Genomic DNA, 14,431 nt, shown 5'->3' on the forward strand with positions numbered 1-14,431 from the left:
TTGGAATGTTCTTCTGCCCACCATTACCCTTCAGCACTGGAGGTGAAAGGATCTCACTCATCCTTTAAAATTTATCTCATTTCGTCTCTTTTTATTAGAGTTTTCCTTAACTGGTCTAGTTGATGTTCCTCACAATCCTCATAATACTCTCACGATAGGGCTGATATTGAAGATATGGGCTTTGAAGTTAGAGGACATAAGCTGGAGTTCTGGATAAACCCTGTGCTAGTTGTGTGATCTTGGACAAGTTACTATGTCTTTTAAACATCATAATTTTTATATTCACATTGAGGTATATCAAGAACTTGGAAATGAAAAATGTGCTTATTCACATCTGAGACTTTGTCACCTCATGGACTGTCAGGAACACCAGGCTCCCATATTCATAGGATTTTTCCTGGCAAGAGTACTAGAGTGGCTTGCCATTTCCTCCTCCAGTAGCTCTTCCTGACCCAGGGGTTGAACCCACGACTCATGCATTGCAGGTGGATTCTTTACCCTGAGCCACCTGGGAATTCCAAAATAAAGAATTTTAACTCCTAAGTTTAAGTAATAAAATTAAGCATATAAAATACATTTTTCTTTAAATGTTTTAATAACAGAAAATGTGTTTCTTGAATTGATCATAGCATATTACATTTTTTGAAAGCAACTAGTGAAAGGAAATAGATTATGATAGAGATATCATCAGGGGCCAGTAGTCGTGATACTTAGATTCATATAGACCTTTTTTTCAATGGCTTTTAACTTATTTCAAATAGGAACCTAATATAATGGGATGACTGGTTCAAATGATGTAGAAAATTAGAAATATAAGATTTAACTTGCCCGTGAGTGTCCAGGAGTCTCTGGCAGAAGCGTAGGTGGCAGTGACCTGCTACAGGGTTGGGGGCACCTACTGTAGCAGTGTGTGCATGGGACCTTTGGAAGGAGGTCACCATTATCTTTATCACCTCCACCATAGTTTAGCAGCAGATAAATAACAGGGAGGGACCACAGCCCCACCCATCAACAGGAAATTGGTCTAAAGATTTACTAAGCATGGCCCTGCCCTTCAGAACAAGACCCAGTTTCCCCTCAGTCAGTCTTTCTCATCAGGAAGCTCTTATCCTTCTCCATCAGAGGGCAGCAGACTGAACACCACAGTGACAGAAAACTAACCAATCTTATCACATGAACCACAGCCTTGTCTAACTCAGTGAAACTATGAGCCATGCCCTGTAGGGCCACCCAAGACAGACAGGTCATGGTGGAGAGTTCTGACAAAATGTGGTCCACTGGAGAAGGGAATGGCAAACCACTTCAGTATTCTTGCCTTGAGAACTCCATGAACAGTATGAAAAGATATGACACTGAAAGATGAACTCCCCAGGTCGGTAGATGCCAAAGATGCTACTAAAGATTAGTGTAGAACTAACTCCAGAAAGAAGGAAGAGATGGAACCAAAGCAGAAACAATATCCAGTTGCAGATGCGACTGGTAATGGAAGTACAGTCCAAAGCTATTAAGAGCAATATTGCATAGGAATCTGGAATGTTAGGTCCATGAATCAAGTCAAATTGGAAGTGGTCAAACAGGAGATGGCAAGAGTGAATTTCAACATTTTAGGAATCAGCGAACTAAAATGGACTGGAATGGGTGAATTTAACTCAGATGACCATTGTATCTACTAGTGTGGGCAAGAATCCCTTAGAAGAAATGGAGTAGCCATCATTGTCAACAAAAGAGTCCAAAATTCAGTACTTGGATGCAATCTCAAAAATGACAGAAAGATCTCTGTTAGTTTCCAAGTCAAACCATTCAGTATCACAGTAATCCAAGTTTCTGCCCCAGTCAGTAATGCAAAAGAATCTGAAGTTGAACAGTTCTATGAAGACCAACAAGACCTTCTAGAATTAACACCCCAAAAATATGTCCTTTTCATTATAAGGGACTGGAATGCAAAAGTAGGAAGTCAAGAAACACCTGGAGTAACAGGCAAACTTGGTCTTGGAGTACAGAATGAAGCAGGGCAAAGGCTAATATAGTTTCGCCAAGAGAATGCACTGGTCATAGCAAACAGCCTCTTGCAGCAACACAAGAGAAGACTGTACACATGGACGTCACCAGATGGTCAACACCGAAATCAGATTGATTATATTCTTTGTAGCCAAAGATGGAGAACCTCTAGAAAGTCAGCAAAAACAAGACATGGAGCTGACTGTGCCTCAGATCATGAACTCTTTATTGGCAAATTCTGACTTAAATTGAAGAAAGTAGGAAAAACCAAGACCATGCAGGTATGACCTAAATCAAATCTCTTACAATTATACATGGAGGTGACAAATAGATTCAAGGGATTAGATCTGCTGATCTAATGTACGTCAAGGCTGTATATTGTCACCTTGCTTATTTAACTTATATGCAGAGTATATAGTGCCTACAGAACTGTGGATGGAGGTTCATGACATTATATGGGAGGCAGGGATCAAGACATCCCCAAGGAAAAGAAATGCAAAAAGGAAAAATGGTTGTCTGAGGAGGTCTTAAAAATAATTGAGAAAAGAAGAGAAGCTAAAGGCAAAGGCAAAAAGGAAAGATATACCCATTTGAATGCAGAGTTCCAAAGAATAGCAATGAGAGATAAAAAAAAAAGCCTTCCTCAGTGATCAAGGCAAAGAAACAGAGGGGAAAAAAATAAAATGGGAAAGACTAGAATCTCTTCAAGAAAATTAGAGACGCCAAAGGAATATTTCATACAAAGATGGGCACATTAAAGGACAGAAATGGTATGGACCTAACAGAAGCAGAAGATATTAAGAAGAGGTGGCAAGAATACACAGAAGAACCGTACATAAAAGATCTTCATGACACAGATAACCACGATGGTGTGATCATCACCTAGAGCCAGACATCCTGGAATGTGAAGTCAAGTGGACCTTAGGAAGCATCACTACAAACAAAGCTAGTGGAGGTGATGGAATTCCAGTTGAGCTATTTCAAATCCTAAAAGATGATTCTGTGAAAGTGGTGCACTCAGTAGGCCAGCATATTTGGAAAACTCAGCAGTGGCCACAGGAAGGAAAAGGTCAGTTTCTACTCCAGTCCCAAAGAAAGGCAATGCCAAAGATTCCTCAAAACACTGCATAATTGCCCTCATCTCACACGCTAGTAAAGTAAAGCTCAAAATTCTCCAAGCCAGGCTCCAACAATATGTGAACCATGAATTTCCAGATATTCAAACTGGATTTAGAAACAGCAGAGCAACCAGAGATCAAATTGCCAACATTTGTTGGATTATCAGAAAAGCAAGAGAGTTCCAGAAAAACATCTATTTCTGCTTTATTGACTATGCCAAAGCCTTTGACTGTGTGGATCACAACAAATTGTGGAAAATTCTGAAAGAGATGGGAATACCAGACCACCTGACCTGCCTCTTGAGAAACCTGTATGCAGGTCAGGAAGCAACAGTTAGAACTGGTCATGGAGAAACAGACTGTTTCCAAACAAGAAAAGGAGTACCTCAAGTATGTATATTGTCACCTTGCTTATTTAACTCACATGCAGAGTACATCATGAGACATGCTGGGCTGGATGAAGCACAAGCTGGAATCAAGATTGCCGGGAGAAATATCAGTAACCTTATATATGCAGTTTTCATTCCAATCCCAAAGAACGGCAATGCCAAAGAAAGCTCAAACTATCACACAATTGCAGTCATCTCACACGCTAGTAAAGTAATGCTCAAAATTCTCCAAGCCAGGCTTCAGCAATATGTGAACCGTGAACTTCCTGATGTTCAAGGTTTTAGAAAAGGCAGAGGAACCAGAGATCAAATTGCCAACATCTGCTGGATCATGGAAAAAGCAAGAGAGTTCCAGAAAAACATCTCTTTCTGCTTTATTGACTATGCCAAAGCCTTTGACTGTGTGGATCACAATAAACTGTGGAAACTTCTTCAAGAGATGGGAATACCAGACCACCTGACCTGCCTCTTGAGAAATGTGTATGCAGGTCAGGAAGCAACAGTTAGAACTGGACATGGAACAACAGACTGGTTCCAAATAGGAAAAGGAGTACATCAAGGCTGTATATTGTCACCCTGCTTATTTAACTTATATGCAGAGTACATCATGAGAAATGCTGGGCTGGAAGAAACACAAGCTGAAATCAAGATTGCCGGGAGAAATATCAATAACCTCAGATATGCAGATGACACCACCCTTATGGCAGAAAGTGAAGAGGAACTAAAAAGCCTCTTGATGAAAGTGAAAGTGGAGAGTGAAAAAGTTAGCTTAAAGCTCAACATTCAGAAAATGAAGATCATGGCATCTGGTCCCCTCACTTCATGGGAAATAGATGGGGCAACAGTGGAAACAGTGTCAGACTTTATTTTTCTGGGCTCCAAAATCACTGCAGATGGTGACTGCAGCCATGAAATTAAAAGACGCTTACTCCTTGGAAGGAAAGTTATGACCAACCTAGATAGCATATTCAAAAGCAGAGACATTACTTTGCCAACAAAGGTTCGTCTAGTCAAGGCTATGGTTTTTCCTGTGGTCATGTATGGATGTGAGAGTTGGACTGTGAAGAAGGCTGAGCACCGAAGAACTGATGCTTTTGAACTGTGGTGTTGGAGAAGACTCTTGAGAGTCCCTTGGACTGCAAGGAGATCCAACCAGTCCATTCTAAAGGAGATCAGCCCTGGGATTTCTTTGGAAGGAATGATGCTAAAGCTGAAACTCCAGTACTTTGGCCACCTCATGTGAAGAGTTGACTCATTGGAAAAGACTCTGATGCTGGGAGGGATTGGGGGCAAGAGGAGAAGGGGAGGAGAGAGGATGAGATGGCTGGATGGCATCACTGACTCGATGGACGTGAGTCTAAGTGAACTCCAGGAGTTGGTGATGGACAGGGAGGCCTGGCGTGCTGTGATTCATGGGGTCGCAAAGAATTGGACATGACTGAGCGACTGAACTGAACTGAACTGATTCAGATGATACCACCCTTATCGCAGAAAGTGAAGAACTAAAGAGCCTCTTGATGAAAGTGAAAGAGGAGAATGGAAAAGTTGGCTTAAAACTCAATATTCAGAAAACTAAGATCATGGCATCTGGTCCCATATTTTCATGGCAAATAGATGGGAAAACAATGGCAACAGTGGCTGACTTTATTTTTGGTGTCTCCAGAATTGCTGCAGATCATGATCGTAGCCATGAGACTAAGACGCTTGCTCATTTGATGGAAAGTTATGACCAACCTAGACAGCATATTAAAAAGTAGAAACATTACTTTGCCAAAAAGCTATGGTTTTTCCAATGGTTATGTATGGATGTGAGACTTGGATTATAAAGAAGGCGGAGCACCAAAGAATTGATGCTTTTGAACTGTGTTGTTGGAAAAGATTCTTGAGAGTCCCTTGGACTGCAAGGAAATCCAACCAATATATCCTAAGGGAAATCAGTCCTGAATATTCATTGGAAGGACTGATGCTAAAGCTGAAACTTCAACAATTTGGCTAATTGATGAGAAGAACTGACTCAGTTGAAAAGACCCTCATGCTGGTAATGATTGAAGGCATGGGGAGAAGGGGACAAGTGAGGATGAGATGGTTGGATGGCATCACCAACTCAATGGACATGAGTTTGAATAAACTCCGGGAATTGGTGATGGACAGGGGCGTCTGCTGTGCTGCATTCCATGGAGTCACAAAGAATCGGTCACAACTGAGTGACTGAACTTGCACTTAACTTGTAAGCATACTAATCTAGCTTGGTGAAAGGAAGCTCTGGAACCACACTGTCTGTGTTCAAATCCCTTCTCTGACATTCTGTAGCTATAGGAGTTGGACACATTCTTAATTCTTTTAGCAATTTTCTTTTTTCAAATGTGAGTAATTATAGATTAGGTACATAAATTAAGTAATATAGTTTTTGTGAGGGTTGCTGCTGCTGCTGCTAAGTCGCGTCAGTCGTGTCGATTCTGTGTGACCCCATAGATGGCAGCCCACTAGGCTGGCTCCGCTGTCCCTGGGATTCTCCAGGCCAGAACACTGGAGTGGGTTGCCATTTCCTTCTCCAATGCATGAAAGTGAAAAGTGAAAGTGAAGTTGCTCACTTGTGTCTGACTGTGCGACCCCATGGACTGCAGCCCCCCAGGCTCCCATGTCCATGGGATTTTCCAGGCAAGAGTACTGGAGTGGGTTGCCATTGCCTTCTCTGTTTTAGTAGAGTTAATATAAATAAGATGTTTATAATATTTCTTGGAATGGAGTACCCATTGAGTACTTGTTTTCAATTATGACTAAATGCTAGGCACTTTCCTAGATGCAGGGAATTTGGTGATCCTTGGAAAGATTGGTATTAACACATAAACTAACATGTGTATGTAATTCCAAACAGTGATCACACCAAAATGGAAGTACATAATCAGAAGGACTAAAATAAGGGTAAGAAATAAGAAGGGTTAGTATAGAAAACTATTTAAGGAATGATTGTTCTCTGTCACTCATTTATGTCCAACTCTCTGCAACCCCACGTACTGAAGTTCACCAAGCTCCTCTGTCCATGGGCATTCTCCAGGCAAGAATACTGGAGTGGGTAGTCTTTCTCTTCTCCAGGTAGCCTTTCCCCACTCCATAAGGAATTATTAATTCCCCCTTAATATTGTAGCATTTTTTTAAATAAATGGTTAAAACTTGATAAATTCTACCATTTATTTTTATTCTTATAAATAAGCCCTTTGTAATTTTGTTTTTTTTCACATATGTGTGTATATATATATATATATATATATATATATAGCTGTACAGAGAAAGAATAAGCATTATCTATTTTTACAGCCTATCAACTAAGAGTGTGTCAACCTCCACCACCCGTACCCAATGCTGAAATTTTGACAGAAGATGATGAATTTGAAATAGGTAAAGTGTCTTAAATTACTTTCAAAGAAAGCATACTGTTAACAAAGGTTTTGCTTAAAATCAATAAAAATAAAGAATAGTAGCAGCCTGTCTTAAACCGTCTTTCCCTGGATTGATGGGGATTGTTTAGAATTTATAAGAATGGAAAACAGTGAAAAGAGGGAAGGTATTGTTAAGTAAGAAAAAAGAATTCTGTATTTTTAGGATGTACAGTTAGAAAACAGTACAGGAATCTGAGCCATATAACTATTCTGGTAGTTATTATTTTGCTACCTTCCAACACTGTAGTCTTAACTATTGTTCTTCAAATTCAGGCATAAACTTGATATGTATAATAAATGATATGCAGGGTGTATTAGATGACATATTTTATTTCCATATCCTTGAAAACAACTCATTATATTCCATGTGATCATAAATAAAGTCCTTTTAACACTGACTGGAAATTTAACCTCAATAATATCTCATAGCTTGAAAAATTATGTAAGAAAATAATGCATCTTAATGTAACATAATAAATTTCATCATTATTATCTATTAATATTAATTTTGGTTGAGAAATGTAAGAAAATATCAATGACCAATGTGAAACTAATCTTGATAGCAGTAACTAGTAATCCTTTTAAACTGCTTGATAGACTTTTAATGACTATCTTACCCATACCAACAAAATTATTTCCTTACTAGTATTGCTTATATATAATCAGATTGCCCCAGTACCAGTTTTACTGGTATTTATTCTTGGCTTCAGTTCCAATTGGTCAGTGCTCATGACTTACTAGTAATTTAATATTCTGAATATCATTGCTGCTTACAACTAATAGAATTTTTATACTGATTGAAAATAACTGAAAGAAAAAATATTCAGATTTTATAACTGAACCATCTGTTTATTTTAACCATTACCTTGGTGCTTAATGAAGCCCTTTTCTGCCTGTTTTTTCAATAGGTGATATTATTAGATATCAGTGTCTTCCAGGATTTACTTTGGTTGGTAATGCAATTCTGACCTGCAGATTAGGAGAACGACTCCAGATGGATGGAGCACCTCCCGTTTGTCAAGGTACCAATTCTTATGATTATTTATTTCTAAGTATTTGTTTTATGTTTAATTCAGTACTAACAAAATTGAGAAAACTCTATCTTATATAATTATTATATTTAACTGAAAGTAATTTAAAAATTATACTACTCGTATATGGTGTTTTTCATTCCATTATTTATCAGATTTAACTAAACATTGTTTATTCATCCGAGGTTTAATTTTTCTAGTTTATCCCATAGTCAGTTCAACTTATTTAAATTACTTTTGCTGTGAGGTTTGGAAGTGGAGATAGAAAGCAAGAGAAACCACTTTAAATAAAGGTTCCAATGTGGATTGCAAGTAGCTTCTGTTCTAACCACTAGAATCATTAAACTTTATTGAGTACATATGAAGAATGAAGATCTAAGGGAATAAACAAAAGAAAAGTTGTAAATAGTCCCTTCTATGAAAGCAAAATGGTGTAAGGAATATGACAGCCATATAAGCTGTAGCATACAGTGGTAAGGTAGAATCATATAATTTTAAACTGTTTATATGAGAGGGAAAGCTTGATGGAGGCATTATTCCCTTAGTCCTGGGTCTGAATAACCAGTGATACTTACTTTGGTAGAACTGAGCTAGCAAAAGAGTTAGCCAAGAAACAGAGGTATATGCAAAGACACAAAAATGAAAGATGGTGAGATGCAGACGTCAAGGAATTCAGTGTTACAAGGACAAGACCATTATGGCTCTTGAATGATGTATTGGGATTTTGATGTTTGGGAATCATGTATTATTAACTTGTGTAGCTCCTAGGGCCATAATAGTGCCTAATACACCTGACAACCTCTTGCCTGGAAAATCCTATTGCCTGGAAAATCCTATGGATGGAAGAGCCAATCAGGCTACAGTCCATGGGGTAGCAAAGAGTCAGACATGACTGAGTGACTTCTCTTTCTTTCTTTCTTTTACATAGTAATTAATTATAAACATTGGTTAATTTGAGTAAAATTGATTTTGATTATCCCTCCCCAGATTTTATTGAATTGCTTCCTTCACTACGGTTTATTCCTGAGAAATAAAAATCAATTTTCCATGCAGTATCTTAACTCTTATAATGATAAAATTAAAATTCTGTTTATTATTTCGAACATGCTATCAGTAGGAAGAAATGTTTGATTTTTCTACCTTTATGGAGTCCTTAGAAGATAGGGGCTTTTAAAGCATTAAGAAAGAAAAGATGAGTTTGGAGGTATAATCAGCACCAGTATAAGAATTTCCCTTGATCTTAATCAATGATTTTGTAGGCCATCTTAGGGTTGGTTGTTAATTCTGAAGTCTATTATCTATATTCCTGAATGAACAAGCAATTATATATCAAGATTTCTTCCTTGACCCAATATATAACTTAATTGTGAGCTCTTAGAAATACTTCTTATTTATATCTAGATCCAAATTCAGCATTATTTTTAATTAAAAAACAATTTTTTTAACCTGGTTATTTGAGTCCCTCATATCTCAAGACTTTCAATATCTTATTTCTAAAATCAGAATTTCCTGTAGTAAGTGTGTCTCCTCCTATTTAATCTGCTGTGGAGAATACAAAAAAGGAGACAATCTATGTTTGTTTCATAATAACACTATGGGTACTAGCTAAAGTTAATTATCCCTCAGAATAAGTTTAGACAGAGTTACTATATTAATTAATTGACCTAACACTTAGGCAAAAAAAATCTGATTTTAAATATTTGTTTAGGGACTTCCTGGGTCCAGTGGCTAAGATTCCATGTTCCCAGTGCACGGGGAAGAGGTTTGATCTGGGGAAATGAGATCCTGCCACACAGTATGGCAAAAAAAAAATTTTTTTTTCTTCAATTGAATTAATTCACAGTCCTGCTAAACAATTGCCATTCGTTTGGAATCTGTTGTAACTAATCTATACTGTTTTTATTAATTTATTTTAAATTATTTTACTTTTTCACTTCTCATAAAAGAGGCTACATCACTTTTGTTATTCCTCCCTGGATCCTCTTTAGTTCTTTATATCACACTTAAAACATGGAAAGCATTTCTAAATATGATGTTCTTCAAAGGGTTTAATATAAATGGAATATAATAAGTGATTGAGGCTGCCCTGGTGGCTCAACAATAAAGAATCCACCTGCCAACGCATGAGGCATAGGTTTGATTCCTGGGTTGGGAAGTTCCCGTAGAGAAGGAAATGGAACCCATTCCAGTATTCTTGCCTGGAAAATTGCATGGATGGAAGATCTTGGTGGGCTAGAGTCCATGGGGTTGCAGAGTCAGACAGGACTTAGAAACTAAAACATGTATAAAGGGGAAAAATTGTATACACTTCTTAAAGTTGTGGTGGCAAATCAGTGATATAATACACAGAAAGTGCTTAACAGTATATTCTTGCTTTATATTGGTTAGTATGAGAATAGGTTAATTTTAGTATTTACAGTAAGTTATATTGAATTGTCTCAGTTTTTCAAATGTAATATGGAATATTTGTTCAGTCGAAAACATTGGGACCATTAAGACATACACTTGCTTTTCTATAACAATAGCCTAAGAAGAAAGTTTAAAAAGCAAAGAAATTATAGCCATAAAATTAACTAACTGCAATAATAGAAGCATACATTAAGAGGCGCCAAGAAGGAAATAAGCAGTTCTGCTTGGACTAATGGAGGAGAAATTCAGGAAGTATTTCACAGAGGATGAGACTTGGTCTGGGTTTTGAGGTGCCCAAATATTTCAAGTGTATCAGACAAGAGGAGGACATTTGAAACAGAAGCACTAACAGATATGCTGAATTGAGAAAATTATAGGTTATTCAGTATGTTTGGAGCATTCTGTTTCAGAGGAGGAACAGCAGAAAACAAAGCTGGAGAGGCATGCAGGGACTAACCTTGAAGGCTTTGAAGGTGCTGAATGGTTTTTAGTGAGGGGTTGACATGTTCAGTAACACTCACCTAGCTAAATATTTCAGAAATATTAAATATCAGTAGCTGGGCACACACAACATAACCCTTTTCTTAAAACTTACTTGTCATATCTTTTAATTATCTATATCCTTTATTTCAATATGCCATAGATATATTCATTAATCTTTATCTTTGACTCATTTTTTTCATTCCATTTCTAACCTTAAAATTTCTTTGTTCATTTGTTTATTTTACATATTTTTCACTTTGTAAAAAGCAAACATCAGATTTCTCTTTTTAGACTGAGAATGATCCAATACTATTTGTTGAATTGTTACTTCTTAATTTTGAAATCACATCCAAGATGCAAACATCTCAGATTGAATAAGAGAAATAGAAGCAATAAAAAAAGAAAGAAAACAGTTCTTGGATTAGCTATAGTATATTCTATAGTAAATATTCAAATATCTGTATATTAATTTATGGCAGATTTTATTAACTCAAGTTATTTCAAGTTATTAACTTGATTGAAGAACAATCATATGTTGTCATAATTTACTGGTGTATTATAGTTTGGAGATGCAGTTGATATATTATTATGAAATGAACAGCTTATGCTTTGTCTTACCTTTTTGGTCTGGAAAGGTAACTGGTGACCCCAAAATTGTTTTAAATTCCCATGGTTTAAGCCTATTCCTGAGATTAGAGAAGTAGCTTTGTCTGGAATGAATATTCTGAGGTAGGGCAACTTCCTGTCTGTTCTCACATACCTGAGTGAATGAAAGTTTGAGGACAAAAGAAAAAGTCAAGAAGGAATAGGACTTAGATAAGAGACAGAGGGAAAAGAACATAAGAAGATGAAGAAAGATAGGGAAATAATATAAAGATAGAGAGGGAAGTAAATGCCTTATCTTTTAATTATCTATATATTTATATTTATTAATCCAGAAAGAAAATGTGTCTCCCATGTAATAAAAAGGAAATTAATATTATGCAATTTGGGGACATTGCTTCATTTTTTGAACTGCAAGCTTACTATACAAGTTGTCATTTTATACACATAGTTCAAAGTATTGTTTCCTTTATTGTTATTTAACATAGAAACAGAATATCCAGTATTTAAAATGCAGTTTTCACTTAAGTCTGAAACATGAGCATTATCTAATGATTCATTTTTTCTGACAGTTCTCTGTCCCGCCAATGAATTACGCCTGGATTCCACGGGAGTCATATTGAGCCCTGGATATCCTGACAGTTACCCAAATCTTCAAATGTGTGCCTGGAGCATTTCTGTGGAAAAAGGATATAACATCAGCATGTTTGTAGAATTCTTCCAGACAGAAAAAGAATTTGATGTTCTTCAGGTGTATGATGGTAACCATAGGTTATATTTACTGGATATTCACAAATTCAATTCAAATGCTCTAAGTATACATTCAGGCCTTCAATATAAACAACTGCCTATATGACTTTATTTTATCTTAAGGATGATTTTAGAAGTAGCAACATCAAATTTACCTATATACCATATTAAAATTGCACTTAGCTTGATCATTTTGTTATGAATTGTAGCTGCTTTAGCTATGGAATTAAATGTGTAAACAAACACATTATGTTAAGTTATTGTTTATGAAGTAAATTGGTCCTGGATGAATTTCACCATATTTAATACCATTCTAAATATATGAAATACTAAACAGAAATTGCTCAGTTATATCTAAATTCTATTATTTTCTTTCTGAAGGACCAAATATTCAAAGTCCAGTGCTTGTTTCACTCAGTGGAGATTATTCATCTGCTTTTAATATAACAAGCAATGGTCATGAAGTATTCCTTCAGTGGTCAGCAGATCATGGCAATAACAAAAAAGGCTTCCGGATAAGATATATAGGTATGTGATACTTATAACTTCAGTGCAGATCTCATCTGCATCCTCAGTATGGTTGTGATTAAGGAGCAAAGACACAGATACTATTCAGTTAGGTATGAATCTGAATCATAATTCCTCTATTGATGTTTCTTGAGTTATTTATATAACATTTCTGACCCTCTGTTTCCTTATTATAGTGATAAACAGTACTATGTCTTTCACATGATTTTTGAAATAATTAAAAGCACTTAAAGTATTTATGACTTAAGTTAATTATAAACTTTGATACTCTAAGTGCTTATTTTCCCAAGAGAGGTTTCCCTTGAACACTCAAAAAATAATAGGGTTGCTCAATTGTGTGTATCTGATCTATTTAATATATAAATAACTCCTTTAATAAGTTTAAACAAAAGATAAACATACACTTGTAAAAACCTTTGTTTTCATCATTGCCCACTGATTTATGATACTTGCTAAAATATTTTAAATATTAAAATACAAAATGATAAATAGATCACTTAAAAACCTTTAGTTTTAAAAAAATTGTTTTTTCATCATTGCTTTTCACTGAGTAATAGTGAAAAAGATGAGGGCTGAAAATTCTTCTTAATATCATGATGAAATAGCTTTTTCTATATGCCTTCCTGTTTATGAAGTCTACTGATACTGAACCCAAATTTTCCTGTTGAATAAGTGTACATGGTTTTGCATTATGCAAAGATTATATCCCTTTTATTTATTACCATCCTAAGTCATGTCAGAGGCCATGGGTATGTGCTCAGGAACAAAACACTTCAGAACCAATCAGTCATCTCTTTATTTAGTGTTCAGATCATGTCTTCTGAAGCCACGGATCATTGCATATCAGCTCTACTGAAAATTACTTTCTTAAATATTTTATAAATTATTCGGACACAATTGTAGACATAAACTTAAATAAATTTGATTCTAGTTTTAAAGGTAAACTGTTGATTTTTACTCATTTATATAAATTTGCATATATAGTATAAAATATAGAAATATAATATTTTTTGTCTACTTTGATTTTTAAATTATAAGATGATAGTTTGCCAACAATGTGTCTTTTCCATATTAGAGGTAAGTTGTTACTGACATTACATGATAGCATATTTATAATTTTTATCCTATAATAAATATCCATTGTTTGAAATATTATTAAGCATACAAAGGAGAAATATTTAAAGACTGAAATATGTACCCAAGTCATTCTTAATACATTTTCACATTTGAATCAAAGTTTCTATCGTATGAACTTTATATATATCTTTTTACTAAAGCTCTGCCCAGATTATTTAAAAAGTCAGAACATTAAGTTGTATTTTTAATGATGATAATAACTTAAAGGGAAACCATTTAAATCCAACAATTATAAGCATTAGATTCACCATATTAAAGACTATATTAAAGACTTATTTATGTTGATCTTCATGACAAAGTTGGACATAAATATAATGGAAACATCATTTTTAGCCCTAAGAATGACTTGACATATTGAGTACAATTTTGCCTTTAGAAAATGACAGGTTATGACACATATATTCTAAGTCCATCTCTTTCTTACTATTTACCCCTAAAGTCTCATTTTTTCTCAGATGAATACATTGAAGTTTCAAAGGGTAAATGGATCCTGCCAGGCTGAATAGTCTCAAAAGTACATGTATATAAAAAAGTCAGTTGACATTATC

General features: G+C 35.6%; 1 protein-coding gene across 7 annotated transcripts in view; it reads left to right on the top strand.

Moving 5' to 3' along the window:
- CSMD3 (CUB and Sushi multiple domains 3) overlaps positions 1–14,431 on the top strand; it is a 1,461,887-nt gene that overhangs the window by 1,347,389 nt on the left and 100,067 nt on the right. For all 7 annotated transcript variants that reach the window (XM_070802767.1, XM_070802766.1, XM_070802772.1 and 4 more), the window contains 4 exons: positions 6,821–6,901; positions 7,851–7,964; positions 12,041–12,229; positions 12,600–12,746. In XM_070802767.1, the coding sequence (XP_070658868.1) occupies positions 6,821–6,901; positions 7,851–7,964; positions 12,041–12,229; positions 12,600–12,746 (531 nt within the window). The remainder of the gene's footprint in view (positions 1–6,820; positions 6,902–7,850; positions 7,965–12,040; positions 12,230–12,599; positions 12,747–14,431) is intronic.

This window comes from Bos indicus, chromosome 14, assembly GCF_029378745.1.
Source record: "Bos indicus isolate NIAB-ARS_2022 breed Sahiwal x Tharparkar chromosome 14, NIAB-ARS_B.indTharparkar_mat_pri_1.0, whole genome shotgun sequence".
Lineage (NCBI taxonomy): Eukaryota > Metazoa > Chordata > Mammalia > Artiodactyla > Bovidae > Bos > Bos indicus.